At 37.4% G+C, this 16,280-nt stretch overlaps 1 protein-coding gene across 3 annotated transcripts in view; it reads left to right on the top strand.

The window, feature by feature from the left end:
• ADK (adenosine kinase) overlaps positions 1-16,280 on the top strand; it is a 514,633-nt gene that overhangs the window by 479,939 nt on the left and 18,414 nt on the right. For all 3 annotated transcript variants that reach the window (XM_060111660.1, XM_060111662.1, XM_060111661.1), the window contains exon 10: positions 7,485-7,571. In XM_060111660.1, coding sequence (XP_059967643.1) covers positions 7,485-7,571 — 87 coding nt within the window. The remainder of the gene's footprint in view (positions 1-7,484; positions 7,572-16,280) is intronic.

Below are 16,280 nucleotides of genomic sequence, written 5' to 3'. Positions count from 1 at the left end.
ATATTTGGGGACTATAGTTATGCATTACCTGTAGTAAAAATTAAAAGGTTAAATTTTTTTAAAAAACAAGCACAACTAAAAGCAGTATGTGGTTCTGGATTGCATCCTGTACTGGATGAAAAAAATTGCTATAAAAGACATTAGGACAGGGCTTCCCTGGTGGCGCAGTGGTTGAGAATCTGCCTGCCAGTGCAGGGGACACGGGTTCGAGCCCTGGTTTGGGAAGATCCCACATGCTGCGGAGTAACTAAGCCCGTGCACCACAGCTACTGAGCCTGCGCGTCTGGAGCCTGTGCTCTGCAACAAGAGAAGGCCGTGACAGTGAGAGGCCCGCGCGCCGCGATGAAGAGTGGCCCCCGCTTGCCGCAACTAGAGAAAGCCCTCGCACAGAAACGAAGACCCAACACAGCCAAAAATAAATAAATAAATTTATTTAAAAAAAAAAAAAAAGACATTAGGACAATTAACAAAATTGGAATATGGAGTAAAGATTAGATGAAATAACAATATTAAGTTTTTAAATTTATCAACTATATGATGGTTACCTAAAAGAATATGTTTGTTCTTAGGAAATACACCAAATTAAATAAATTATTAAGGAGTAAAGGACATGATATATGCAACTTATGCTCAAATGGCTTGAAAGAATAAATAAATATGTATGTATATACAGGAGGACTGATAAATTATGGCAAAATGAAAAACTGGTAAATCTGGATAAACATTATATGAGAGTTCTCTGTATTTTTCTTTAAACTTTCCTGCTTGTTTAAAATTATCCCCCCAAAAAAAGGTTAATAAAAAACAAGCAGAGCTTCCCTGGTAGCTCAGTGGTTAAGAATCCGCCTGCCAATGAGGGGGATACAGGTTCAAGCCCTGGTCCAGGAAGATCCCTCATGCTGCGGAGCAACTAAGCCCGTGCGCCACAGCTCCTGAGCCCACGCGCCTAGAGCCCGTGCTCCGCAACAAGAGAAGCCACTTCAATGAGAAGCTTGTGCACCGCAATGAAGAGTAGCCCCCCGCTCGCTGCAACTAGAGAAAGCCCACACACAGCAACGAAGACCCAATGCAGCCAAAAATAAATTAATTTTTTAAAAAAGCAAACAAAAACATTAATACCCTGGAAATACCTCATTATAAGAAATCAAGGCGCAGGAGCCAGTTTTCAGAATCTTAGGAGTTCTGTTTTTGTTTTGTTTTTTTAGCGATACTCGGGCTTCTCACTGTTGTGGCCTCTCCCGTTGCGGAGCACAGGCTCCGGACGCGCAGGCTCAGCGGCCATGGCTCACGGGACCAGCCGCTCTGCGGCATGTGGGATCTTCCCGGACCGGGGTACAAACCCACGTCCCCTGCATCGGCAGGCGGACTCTCAACCACTGCGCCACCAGGGAAGCCCAGGAGTTTGGGTTTTTAAACAGTCTTACTTGTAACTTTCTGGTGAAGTTTTTGCCATCAGTTTCCTGTTTTTTTCCATGGCTGGTAATGCTCATCAGAGGCAGTGGTAGAGGTGGTGACTACAGTCTACCTTGAGGCTGAAAAACACTTGACTATCTGCTTCTTGTCCTGCTTTGTATCTTCTTCAGTTATATCTTCACTACAATTTAGAGGTGACATCAGTAAGACAGTGACAGCACATGGCACTTTAATATACCTTGAACAAAATTTCCTAAGGATATTAATTATCTTGAGGCTGTGTGTGTATACAGTACTAAAATATATAGTTAATTTGGTAGCGGTAAATCTACCAGAACATTTAGTCTAATTGTTTGGCATTGAATGAGTGGATTTTTTATTATTTTTTTTCAGTTAGATATTGTGGCATTTGTATGAACTAACCATCTCTACTATAAATGACTTAACATTATAGTTGATTCTAGCCAGACTGGCCTCTTAAGAGACTGGGTAGTAAGGCTTATGTCACAGTAGAGTGAAGAGTAAATTACCTGTTTGTATAAACTGTCCAGAGACTGTTTGATTTTTATTATTTTATACTTTAAGTACATTAAATTTCATTATTCTGAGTGAAGATGCCATGAGGGTCTTATCCAATAAATGACACTAAGCAAATCTGTTATCAGCTGAATTGTTAGTGTTTGTTTCCTGTCTGCTTGGGGAAGCTCATGATTTTGTGCTGTTGTAGAAGTCTGGAAAATAGGAATAATAATTATTCCCAATCCTTTTCCTTCTCACTTTATAAAGAATTTGGGAAGAGACAATGGCACTTACTTATCTTAAGCTCTTGAGTAGAAGTACTTGATCAGAACTAAGTGTCATTTTTCTATAACTAAGGCAAAAAGCTTTTTTTTTTTTTTTTTTTTTTTGCGGTACGCGGGCCTCTCACTGTTGTGGCCTCTCCCGTTGCGGAGCACAGGCTCCGGACGTGCAGGCTCAGCGGCCATGGCTCATGGGCCCAGCCGCTCCGCGGCATGTGGGATCCTCCCGGACCTGGGCACGAACCTGCGTCCCCTGCATCGGCAGGCAGACCCTCAACCACTGCGCCACCAGGGAAGCCCCAAAAAGCTATTTTTGCTACTTGTTCCCATAGCTACTCCAGTCCCATTTCACACCTAAGAAAACAAGATCCCAGTAACAGTGATGTGAGTGTCTTGGGCCTCATTGGCAGAATAATGCCCATGCCTATAAGTGTGTCTCAAGGTTTACTTAGGTACTTTGTATGTTCATACAATAAATTGCCTAGAATGCTGTCATGCTGGTGAATACCATTTACTTAGTTTGTGGGAGTTTTTTTAATAACTCTGTAAACCAGCTTAGATCATTGTATTTCAAAATAAGAATGTACCAAAAATATAATTGAACTTGAATATTATTGAACGTTGTTTAATCCCTTTTCAGTGATTTGGAACACTATTCAAGATCTTGCAAATTTTCAGCGTTATTATTTTGAAAGGAGTTCTCATAATATAGCTCTCTAGATGCAGAAGATAATAGAGCCTGGACTGTGTACCAATTTATGACAGCTCTTTTTACATTCTTAATATTCTTATATACTTATTTGAATTAATAAGTACAAAAAGTGGAAAATATTTCTACTTTATGTTTCAGGAAATTGAACTTCATATGACACCTAAGGGTAAAGGATTTCAAGGATCTACACATATATCCAGAAAAAAGTGTAGTAAAGCTGCATTCATTTAGAATTTTTGCTAATTTAGACAAAAAGTCATGATTCTTAAGAACAAAATTCAGATAAACTCTTCTATTGTGAATTAGGTTTTATTCATAAATAAAGATTTATCCAGTCAAAAGTCAGTAACTTTTTTAAGCAAAGAATTCAAGGAATTATATCTAATTGCAGCTTACTTATCATTTATATGTGATTATTTTAATCGGTAATCCAGGAATTAATTCTTATATTACCTAAAATGTTTTATAGACGTGTTATATTATTACATAATGTAACCTTATTATGAATGGTAATGGTGTCATTAACTTAGCTCATTTTACTTGTTTAGCGCCTGTTTGTTCTTAGTTTATAGTTGTTAATTCCCTTTATAGTATGACTTGTACTTGGAAGTAATAAAATCAGATTCCTTTATAAATATTTATGGTACATACCTTTCTCTAAACCAGACTGTAGCCCTTTCCTTTCCTAATTATTTCTAATAAAGTCTGCTTATATCTTTTTTTTTTTTTTGGCCTGCGTAGCAGTCTGTACTGCATACTCCCTAGAAAATTTAATCCTGGATATTTATGCCTTAACTTCCAATTAATCAAAATCTTGTCAACTTCATGTAGGTCTGGTGTTACAAAGTGTGGAAAGGTAGTACTTAAACAGTTTAAACAGGTACTTCTAATATGGAATCTTCTTAGCATCTACAGTCAAAAGACATCACTAAGTGAATGAGTCCTCTTCTTGATTATCAATCTTTCCAGGAGGATCTTTTTTTCATTATCATCACTTTGTTTATCTCTTGTTGAAAGTATCCATTAGTAGCAGGTAGCAAAAGGCAAACAGAACATGCTTTTTGAGAGTCTTAGGTTCTTTATTAAGACCTTAAAGTTTCCAAGATTTCCTTTTCTCTCCTTCTTGATCTTAGATGAGATTGAAATTTATAGCTCTTTGGCCACATTTGTCCCCATAAAGGATGCAAATTTGTAGTTTCAGAAGTTCCAGACACCAATGAAGAGCACTATTCAGTCTTTTACAAATGTCCTCTAGGCCAGATTTCATCCCAGGTACAGTAGTCTCCCTTACCTGCAGGGGATATGTTCTAAAACCCCCATTGGGTTCCTGACACTGTGGATAGTACCAGACCCTATATATAGTTGCTTTTCTTCTGTACATACATACCTATGATAAAGTTTAATTTATAAATTAGGCATAGTAAGAGATTAACAACAATGAATAATAATAAAAATATAACAATTATAATAATATACTGTAATAAAAATTATGTGATGGGAATTGCCTGGCGGTCCAGTGGTTAGGACTCCACACTTCCACTGCAGGGGACCAGGTTCCCATCCCTGGCTGGGGAAATAAGAACCTGCATACCACGCAGCATGGCCAAAAAAAAAAAAAAAAATTGTGAATGTGGTCTCTCTCTCTCAAATTATCTTATTGTACTGTACTCACCCTTCTTATGATGATAGGATATGATACAATGCCTGTGTGATGAAATGAGGTGAGGTGAATGACACAGATATTGTGATGTGTCATTAGGCTAACATTGACCTTCTGATGTTATCTGAGAATCATCAAGCCATGATGATGTCGATGGTTGGATATCAGCAGCAGATGATGTCCGTGGTTGGGCATCCTCAATAGCTGAAGGGTTTTCGTTTGTGTTTGTTTATTTGTTTCGCTGAAACCTTTTGGAAGAACATTGTAATTGGAAGTTGTCTCTTTTTAACTCATCAATGTTTTGCTACAGAGGTTGAATATTTCAGTGATTATAAGGGTGACTTTAATGCTGCATTTCATCCAAGGATCTTATTCCCTAATTTTGTCCTTTAAAGTCTATGCAATTTGAAACACTTCAGCAAATTTCGGTAATGTCCGAGTTGCTGGTTCTGCTCCACTTTCTTCTTCATCATCTTTCTCTTCCTCTGTAAGTGACTCAACAAGTTCTTCCACTTTCTCATTTGTTGACATTTCTCCATGGTCTTTGATGTGTTCTGCTTCTTCATCAAGCATGTTGGCAAATCCTTCTTACTGTGTGAATGATTTTCCTAACTTCTCCACTGATCCCCAGGAAGGCTTTAAAATCATTCATGACTGCAGGCCTTTACAATTTCTGATTTTAATTCATCCACTGCAGCTTTGATGAATGTTATTGTGTCAGTAATAGTGAATGATTTCTAGCACTGCATTGTGTCCAGATTAGAGCCTACATCAGTTGCTGATCAAATGTGATCAAATACAGGGTGGGTGTATGTGACCTGGACAAACTGAATGATGCCCTTGTAAAAGGGGTGAAGCAGTGAAGTTGTATTTGGAGATAAAATTCCAACCTCAACATTTTCACGTTTATAACAATTCAGGATGACGAGGTACATTATCTGTTATTAATAGGACTTCAAATTCCACCCTTTCTTCTTCCAAATATTTTTTCACTTCTGGGATGAAGCATTGGTGGAAGCATCCCATAAATGAGATAACTGTCACCCATGCTTTCTGATAATTTTTGGTTTTGTTTTTGAGAGCACATGGGTTCTTCACCCTGAACACTACGCACACCACGCCTGGCTTTATCATATGCCCCGCAGTGTTGCCACATAGTACCAACGTTCATCTGTCCTTCCATGTTTTATGCCCTGGTGCCTCCTTTGCACTTTTATGAGTATAGCTTCTATTGGACATCTTCTTCCAGAAGAGCCCAGTTTCATCACCACTGAAGACTTGCTTTGGATGGTATGCTATCTCCTTAATCAACTCCTTCAGCACTGCTGGAAATGTGGCAGTAGCTTCTTCATCGGCAGACACAGCCTCTCCAATAATTTTTATATTTTTCCGTCCAAATCTTTTACTGAATCTGTGTAACCATCCTTTACTTGCAGTAAATGGCTCGGCTGTCACTTGTTTCAGGGGATCCCTGGCTGAAGTGTTCCTATAGGCTCAGTGTTTTCTGGCACAGCATGTTGCCGTCAATAGGAATAAATTTTCTGTTCATGTCCTCCACCCCAAAACTTAATGCCTTTTCCATCTTAATTAAGCACTTGTCACATACTCTGGCCATAACTTTTGCAATTTGAGGTGCGACATCAAATCTAACACAAATTTCTTTTCCTGCTTCACAGTTTCACAGATAGAAGCTTCATTCTTACTGTAGATCTTAGCAACCTCAACATATAATATTTTTTTCTTTCCTCATTAAGTCAGGATCTTACACCTTTTCACTTAAAGGAAGCACTTTATGGCTTCTCTTTGGCATATCCAAATCTCCAGCATCACTACTCTTGTGCTTTGAGACCATTAGTAAGTAAAATAAAGGTTACTTGAACACAAGCACTGCAGTACAGTGACAGTCAATCTGATAACCGAGGCGGCTACTTGAGTGACTTACAGGCGGCATACGTAGGGGTGATTCATATCCAGGGCAGGATGGATTGGGACGGTATTCAGAATGGTGTGGAACTTAAAACTTATGAATTGTTTATTTCTGGAATTTTCCACATAATATTTTCAGACTTTAGCTGACCGCGGGTAACTGAAACCGCAAAAAGCAAAACTGGATAACGGAGACTACTGTAATGCCATTCCACTGTCATGTGCCAAGTTTAAAGTAGTGTATTAGGTTACTCTGTAGTCAGAAGAACCAAGAACCAAGTCCAGACTGCTGTAAGACAAGAGCTCATTGCACTGTCCATTTTGTTCTGCCCATGCATTCAGTGGTAGCTTTCCCTTTTGTTATTTGATAGTTTGGAGGAAATAGTGACTCTGTTGTAAAAAGTAACCAGATTAGGTTATCCGTAATAAGCCAACTAATATCAGTAATCCTTGACATTGGCATCAAGTATTATTCAGAATAGTAGTTATATTTTTATTGTGCCATTGTGATTTTCTAAAGAGAAACACTCAAGACTCATTATTTGTACTTTTTAAATTTACAGCTCTTTAACTATATCCAAGATTTCATTGCCAGGAATGTAGCCAGGCTTGATGCTTTATTAGAGATCCATGATCTAGTACTTAATATTTCCTTTAGCTCATAGTTTCTGTTCAAGTATTTTTACTGTCCAAAAAGGTACTGCTACCATTTACAGTTTTTCCTCAAAGATGTGAACTACCTAAGTATAACTCTAACAAAACACATACAACATCTGTATGCTGAAAATACCAAAAAGCATTGCTTACAGATAGCTTTTCACCTTGTTTCCCAAGTGCTCATGTACAGAATATGGGCCTCATGTTCTGTCTCTCTCTTTGGCTGATGTAGGAGCTTCAAGCTTTCCTGGGTGAGTTTGTATATTGAGTGTTTACAAAGAGAAGTCAGTCTGCCTTTCTTTGGCTCTAATTGCAGAAAGTGAAGTCACTGCTTTTGCTGTCTTGGATCAAGACCAGAAAGAAATTGTTGATACCAATGGAGCTGGAGATGCATTTGTTGGAGGTACGGACTCATTTATTTCATACTTACTTACAAGTTAAACATTTCCTTTAACCCTGTCTCTGCCACATAGCCAAGATTTATGAATATAGTAACTTTTAATTTCTGCTTTTAAATAATTAATTCCTGATGTTTTTTCCATATGCTACTATCATTGTGTTATGAGGGTATATTACTACAGGAAAATATGTATTTTGGGCTTAAAGATAATTTACTGTTACGCTACATCCCAGTCATTTTCACAAGATTAATTGTGTCTGTCAGAATATTGCATAACAAGCTGCATCAAGACAGTACATAGTATATTCATAGCCCTTCAGGCTTAAATGTTAACAAATTGCTGTTCTTTAAAACACATCGTGAATATTAATAGTACACTAATAGCTAAGGATGATGTCTTTGGATTATATCCTTTAGTTAAAACATCTGTTTCTAACACAATAGTTGGATGTTTATTGTACCAGGAAGGGTTAAATTTTTGTCTCATTAAGGTTCAATAAGAACTGACACAGTTTATAAAAACTAAATCATTTTTGGAGTGAGTAGTCAAAAATAAGATCAAGACAATTGGAAGAGTTTTGGCTTGATAACTTAGATTGATCTAAAATTGGATTCAAAAGTTCTTTTCATGTGTCTGAACTCCTTCTAGCTAAGTGTAGTTAAGCTAGGTTAAGATCTCTAGAAAGCTTTAGACTCCTGAGTGATAGCCCAGAAGAGTCCCTCCTGATCTTTATTTCTCGTAACATCAAGCAAGACAAGGAAAAAAAGGCAAATGGAGCTGAGCCTTGTCTTCCTTTCCTTGGAAGATAAGTTGAATTATGGGAAACTTATTTAAGATTGTATAATGGTTTGAACTTAGTGTTATTTAAAATATTTATATTCTTTTATTTTAATGTTCACTAGCATATATATTTCATGTTTCCTTCTTTGAAACTTTTCATGCCTAGTCTTAAATGAGCTGTTTACCATTAGACTGGTAGCATGCCCCATGCCATCTTTTTTGGAAAGAGTACATACAACAAATAATGTTCTACTTTACCGTTACGCATGTATCTTTTATTCCTTTGCTCTGAAAGACTTCATCACTGATTATTTTGCAGCTGTTTTTCCTATTCCATACTGCTTCAGAGCTGTAAACCCATGTAGCCTAAAAATACCTTATTCAGAATTGGGCCAAATTCTGTAATACATTAAGGAGACACTATTGATTTCCTGGTTAGAAATTGGTTAAACTAGGAATCTTAGTACAGAAACTTCTAAATTTATAACTTGCGTGTGTATTATTTAAGCACTTTAAAATACTTAAAACAGTAAGTATTCTCTTTCTTTGCTATTTAGTTGGGTACATCCTGAGGCTGTCATAGATAGGATGGTGACCTAATTAGGCACTGCTCCTGGGCCTAAGGCCTGGGGCTTCCTGGCCTTGCAACAGCAGATTCCTTTATAGACCCCTAACTACCTATAATGCTTCCACTACGAGGTAGGAATATATAGACTTTTTGAGGAAGAGAGAAGTCATTCTTAGGATACTAAAATAGGAACAGCTAGCTAGCCATTTGTATTACAGTTAGAGTGATAAATGAACTATATCATCAAAGCCCTTGGGCTCTTTGTTACAGGATTTTCGGCCTCTTTCTTATCTCACTCTACTTACCCAGCCTCATTTATATACTTATTCTTGGGGTACAGTGAGGTAAGTAAAAAGGAAAGAGTGTGGAACAGGGATCTGCGAACCTTTTTTCCTAAAGGGCCAGGCAGTGAATACGTTAGGCTTTGCAAGCCGTATACTGCATATTCTTCTTGTTGTTTTCTTGCTTGCTTTTTGTTTTGTTTTTGGTTTTTTGCAGTACTCTAAAAATGTAAAAACCTTTCCTTGCTCTCCAGCTGTACAAAAACAGAGCATGGGCTGGATTTGGCTCTCAGGCTATGGTTTGCCAACCCCTTTTGTAATACGTTGGCAGCCTCCTCACTTTATTCACTTTCATCATACCCTGGATTTCACTACGCACTGTTGAAATCAGTATAGAGAAAGTGGAAGTCAAGCTGAAACTAGGCAGAACTTTACTGGTAAAACCTCAATTAAGTAGCCATTTTTCTCATTTTAACCCTACTCTCATCGGTTCCCAGGATATTCAGATCCTGAAAGAATGAGTCATGCAATGAGATGAATACTCTAATGTCATTTTAACAAGGGATACTTATGCTGGTATGTTCAGCACATTCTGTCTATGTACATCAAGCTATATAGTAATAGTATAGATAACATTTATGCAGCACCTACTAGCCAATTGATATCTTAGACACTTTACATGTATTAACTCGTTTAATGTTCATCAAAGCTCCTTGAAGTAGGTTATTTTTAACCCCATTTTACTGATGAGAAAACTGAGACACAGAGGGGTTAGATAACTTTCCCAAATTCTCGTGGCTAGAAAGTAGCAGAGCCAGGATTCAGACCCAGGTAGTCTGAACTGTACTGCTTCTCTAAACTTTTAGGGAAATTTCGTCATTAGGACTCAGAACCACAGATCCGCCTTACTAACAAAAGCTGGTTTTGCCAGAGAGAATCTTCCTATTGACTGAATGGATGACTTCATTTATTGAACAGGAGGTTTCGTTACACGATAGGATTCTTAGGACTCTGGGGTAAGATTGTTGCAGAAAAGAAAGTGAAAGGGAAGAGAATCGAAGGACTTAATCCCCGGTGAGTTTGAACCAGGAGCTTTTTGCTAAGCAGTAGAATTGATTGCACTACAGAGATACAGAAAGCCAGATCATAAACTTGCTTGGTCAGCATGGAATCTGAATACAGGGAGTTATATGAATCAACTGTTTAATCACCAGGCTGATACATCCATCTTACAATAGAGATGTTCTGGTTAGTTGGAAATACTCAAAAATCCATTGGCTAAAATCCCCTACTCCCATCTCTACACCAGGGGAAGGCTTTCTAGTAGGATTGGAAATACTCTATCTTTTGAAGCATACTCCTCTACCTTGATCATGAATGGAGAGGCAATGGCAACTTTTGCATTTACTATGTAGTTTCTTTTTCTTTGCTTTATTGCCTGATTAACATATCTCCTTTCTGATTGACACATTTTATCTTTAGATGGTTAATATATTCCTCCTATTACTTTCAAGTTTTGCTGGCTTACAAGCATTTCTTTCTTTTGTGACTTTGCATAACTATATTCCAGTCCCAATTTCAAGTTCTTAGATAAACCATGACTTCACCTACCGTGTGCTGATATTACATATCCCAATACCAGAGTGCCATGCATTCTTATTAGCCACATAAGAGATACATGACTACATCATAGATTTTCATGTATAATTTTAAAATGAGTACCCCAAAGGAACATAAATTAAATTCATAGTTCCATCTCGAGGGTTTGGTGACAGTGGCAAATCCCTCTAACCTCTACAAGCATACCTCCTTGTTCTATTTGGAGATCTTAAACACTTTCTAATGTCTGCCCTTTACTTGTCACTAGCCAGCCCTGATGGAACTACCCTTTTCACATTCTCCCTCAAAAGCCAAAGCACCACGATTGTACCCTTGGAAATGGAGACAATTCTATAATCTCTAAGTATGATTTCCTAATTTCCCAGGTCAGTTGAAAATTTCTTCCTGTTGTCCTGCTGTGCTTTGTCACAGCAGGTCTGCCTTTTCATTTGGAACCCTCTTTGTCACTGCCATAGTAACAAATGGAAACATGGAGAACATTTTGTGACAGGCACTGTCATTGTTCCCTGTGAAATCTCTTCCCCTGTGTCTTCCCAGTAAATGAAACTGAGAAGAAAAATCATAACAAATAACATGAAAGGGGACCTAATCAATATGTTCCCAGTGGGCTGTCAATACCAGCCTGTGTTAATCTAATATGATTTAGTTGTATGTTTTATGGCAGCTATAGGAATATGAACTAGACCTACAAATCATCTTTAGACTAAAAGTGAGTACACCTTTGACAGATTATACCCAGGCACGTACATCTAACTCTCAGAAAAAAGACTAGAGACCTTACCCAAGGACCAACATTCTTAGGTTTAAAAAAGCTTCATTAAATGTTAAGAGCCATATATAGCTTAGAATAGTTTATTTGAATGATAGTAAAGTAACTGTGCTGCCTTTAATACTTTTATTTTCAAATTTCTCATGAGAGCTTTATCAGGGAAAATGTATTATCCTAAACGATATTACCTACAATATGAAAATGACTTTTAAAGCCACTTAGCAATCACAGTGTAAATAATTATACTATTTCCCATCTAATAAAAAGGAGCATTAATTTTGCTTTCCAATTCATGTTCAGAAAAGACTTTTTGTTTAAAAAAAAGATTTACCAGAGCAAGGATATTACTTCCTTTTCAAGTATCACCTGTCTATACTTCAGAGAACCATAGGGAATCTCTAAGTTATGTTTGTATTTTCTATTCTCACCTTGCTTTTTATTCCCAAACATTTGTAACTTACTCTCCCATTCTTCTTAACTGCCGCTTCATTGTGCTGTACAAAGAAGTGGTGTAGAATTCTTCTGATTTTTTTTTCTGCACCACCCCCCTCCTTTGCTGTCAACTCAGATGACTAGAAAATAACTTGGTGAGTGTTGAATATATCATTTCTCACACTTCTTCACCCAAAAATGAAACCTTCATATGATCCACTGTATGCAGAAGATTTACTTGTGGATGGTAACCAAGATGATTGATGCACACTCCTACCCCATCCCACAGCAACAACGATCCCTTTCCCTGTCTTTTCCCTCTAGCAGGATATCTTTGGTGTTTGATTTCTTAAGCGGTTTCCCTTAAAACCATCAAATGAGGTATGGGATTGACTTGGTCATTAGGAATTTGAAATACACCACAGACAGCAGCTCAAGTTCACACAGGGGGAAAAGGAAGAGAGATTCACACCTTGCACAGTCTTAGGATGCTTCATGACATGATACTCTGATATTTCACATCCAGAGATTTTGATAAGTTGACATTGGACCAGGACCAAATTTCAGGAGTCTTGCCTAAGATTATTTAAGCCTTTGTGGGTCTAAAGAGGTAAAGATGATCCTCGAGCCATGACATAAATGAGAAATAACTTTCATTAACATGGGATACAGGATGATTTTAGGATAAAGTCTGGAATTTTTCACAAACAGGAATGTTCCCTCAAAGATCTTGTATCCTGGATGGCCTCCATCTAGAAGCAATTGTAAATAGATAATGGAATTCAAAGGACTTTGTCTTCTGGAGATTTGGATAATTCAGAAACAGTCTGAGCCATGGAGGCTATCAGACCCCGAAACTTAAATATGAACCTTACATCTCCTATATTTGATGATTATTAAGAAATGCTTATTCTAAGAAAACAATGTTGGTATTTATAAGATTTCATTTAGTAGCAGAGGGCCAGAAGAAATGTCACAAGCGAAATATCTGAAGTTAATTTTGTTAGACAGAATTGTGATATGACAAAATATATGTATATCAGTTTCCTGGCCTATGATATTTGTGAGTCAAATGGAACTCACTTGAATCCAACAGCAGTCCAAGCTGCTCTTACATGGATTTAGTCAATTTTACCTACCATATCTGTCAGATTCATCCAATCTGTATCAGTTAGGTTTTGCTGCATAACACACCACCCTCAAAACTTAGTGACCTAAAACAACAACCATTTATTTAGCTCCACAAATCTGTGAATTGGCAGCTGGGCCTAGGCTCAACTGGACAGTTCCTCTGGTCTCAGAGGTTCAAGAGATTAATTTGCCCAAGGTCACAGTGAAAACCAGGATTCAGACTCAAAGTTTGACCCCCAAGTTCTTACCTCTGATCATTTTGTTATACTCCATTCCATTAGTATCCTCTTGTCTTCCCCTCCAAGTGAGGAAAAATAGCCAAAGTGCTTTTTCTAAACACTAGTCTGTAGACTGGGGCCAATCTATGACTTAACAGAGATTTCATCAGTCAGTAGCAAAATGAAAAAAAGGTAGGAACAATATAGTAAGTTTTCGTAAAGCTGAGTGTATTCAATTTAAAATCTTGTCTCATAGATGTTTGAATTTGTTACAATGTGCCTTTATTGGTTTTGTAATTAATATAATCAAAATAAATGAAATCACATGTTGGTAGTACTGATGCATAGCCTGGCCAACCTTGTGACCTAGCAGAAGTCTTAACCAATGGTGCATAAGTTATTACAACTTCCCAAACTGTATGAAAATTTGTATGAAGTGTAACCTCTGATGTTATATGGCTATTTACTATAAACAAGGGTCTGAATAAAACAAGCAAAAATTATCAATGCGATTACTAAATTTACAGCTATTCTCACTTCAGATATGAGTTCCCAAACCTGGGGTATGAACACAAGATCTTAATTTATTTTTCATTTAATTATACAGTTTACATTGACATTTTATAAAATTAAGATATGTATGTTTTATTTCTATCCCATGAAATAAACAGAAAATTAAAACCAGTTTCTGTCATCAAGTGCTCTTTGAATTTTAGAACCACCCTGCTGTGAGAAATTGTCAGTTGATCAAATACAGGTTTTTGAATTGAGTTAAATAGTAACAAAATTAGTTATCTTGCTTATGAATTAGGGCATAAATAAGCTTACTGTCATCTCCTTATTCTAACACTCTAGCAGCTATGACTTTGTCCTGGTAAGTCTTTTTGCTTTTAATTATATTGCTTAAAATGTTAATGCTGAAAGGGAGTATTTTTTAAAATCACATTTCTGGTTTTCAGGTTTTCAAACTTTCAATAGTGAAACTATGTTCAAATGAGGTTTTATCTGAATCAGAATGAAATGAGATTAAACAAATTCCCATTTGACCCTATCCACATTTTATCTTGTTGCTCATAAAAAGCAACTCTCTTGAATGAATTGATGTTAGGTATGAAAACCTAACATGGTCTATTAAAAAGCCCCCATTTGATGGATGAGGAAAGGGAGTTAATTGTAAATATGCAATACTAGAAGCCAGATCTCCTGGCTCATTAATTCATGATCCAGTGATTACATGTGTTTATAACCCAAATGAAAATTGTCAGTTAAGTAGTCTGTTATATAGGCCTTTTGGAAATACATAGGTCAAGAGTTGATACCCCAAATGGATAGAAGCCTTTGATGTAGTTTTTTTGGTATGTGGGTATCCAAGATGTTTAACTTTAACAATAAACAGAAGCATATGCTAAACTTTTATTTTGAGAACCACATCAAGAGATCACACATTAGGTTTAAAATTCAGATTCTAATATTTTTGTTCCATAAGGAGGAATGATCTTTTTTTTTTTTTTTTTTTTTTTTTTTTTGCGGTACACGGGCCTCTCACTGTTGTGGCCTCTCCCGTTGCGGAGCACAGGCTCCAGACACGCAGGCTCAGCGGCCATGGCTCACGGGCCCAGCTGCTCGACGGCATGTGGGATCTTCCCGGACCGGGGCACGAACCTGTGTCCCCTGCATCGGCAGGCGGACTCTCAACCACTGAGCCATCAGGGAAGCCCCTAGGAATGATCTTTAAAGCAGTATTTTGAAAGGGGTTGGGGTGCAAGGGCACCTTATCCATACAAGTAAAACATACTGCTTAGTACTCTTCAGGAGCTTCTTTCCTGAATTAGGGGCATAGAAAGGTTTTTTTGGTTTGGGATTTTTTTTTTTAATTCAAATGCAATATCCCACGCCATTTTAAATACAATTTGACAAGTTTCCATTTTCATACACCAGAAAGAGCAGATAAGTTATCCTCATTGTTATGGCACTGACCACTGCCTATATATTATACCATACTGCTCAGTTGCTCACTTTGTGCGGGAGGATGTATTGTGCTTCGCTGTCGTGAAGGAACCTTTGCTCTGAATTGACTTCCTGTGCATGTCAGTCACTACACCATCTGACACCACTTAGGCTTTGGTTTTCATTATGCAAATACCTGCTAGGTTAGACCTTACCCTGATGGGCACAGTAGCTTTTTAAGTTATTTCAAAATTTAATGTTTGTTGATTTCCTTTTTCCAGAAAAATCTGTGTTTTCTAACATATGAGTCACAAGTTGGTACTTAAGTTCATGACTAGTTGGTAGTCAATATGAAGTCAAAACAAAATAAAATTTTACTAACCAAACTACATAAAAAATGAAAGGAAAAAAGTTTACATCTGAGCCTTTTTCAGCAGGGGGAAACCATTACTTTGTCACATCTGGGTAGTCTAAGCCAGCCAAACTGAAGTGGGAATTTCCTGCCATATGTTAGTTCTTTGAGCAACCTGTAAACATCTAAAAGAGGGTATGTGAGTTCTTGTTTGCTAGAGCTGTAGCCACTGTGGAGGCTTGCTCCTAATAGGTAGCAGACATTTTTATGTACTACCACTCGTCAGGAGGTTATATAGCCTGACTGTAGCTAACACTGTTTGCTCTTGTTAAATGCATTAATTTGGAAGGCCTAATTTGGAAGGTACAACATCAGGTCTTACCAGTATTATAGCAAGAGTGAACACTGTGTTGAAATGACCTCCCAAATGTGGATGACAGAAATTTTGTTTCGTTTAAAAAAAGAAGGTAAAACTAAGCCACCAAGGGTATTCCAGATAACTTGAATAAGGTCATTTTATAAAGTCAATGAAGACCAAAATAAGCTTCTTTATATAAAGGAAAATAAAGAATCTGAAATGATAGGAGAAATACCAAGTATTTACATTAGCTTC

The sequence above is a fragment of the Mesoplodon densirostris genome, chromosome 1 (genome assembly GCF_025265405.1).
Source record: "Mesoplodon densirostris isolate mMesDen1 chromosome 1, mMesDen1 primary haplotype, whole genome shotgun sequence".
In the NCBI taxonomy this organism is placed as follows: domain Eukaryota; kingdom Metazoa; phylum Chordata; class Mammalia; order Artiodactyla; family Ziphiidae; genus Mesoplodon; species Mesoplodon densirostris.
Note: the sequence above shows the minus strand (reverse complement) of the source record. Positions and strands in the feature narration are given on the sequence as shown.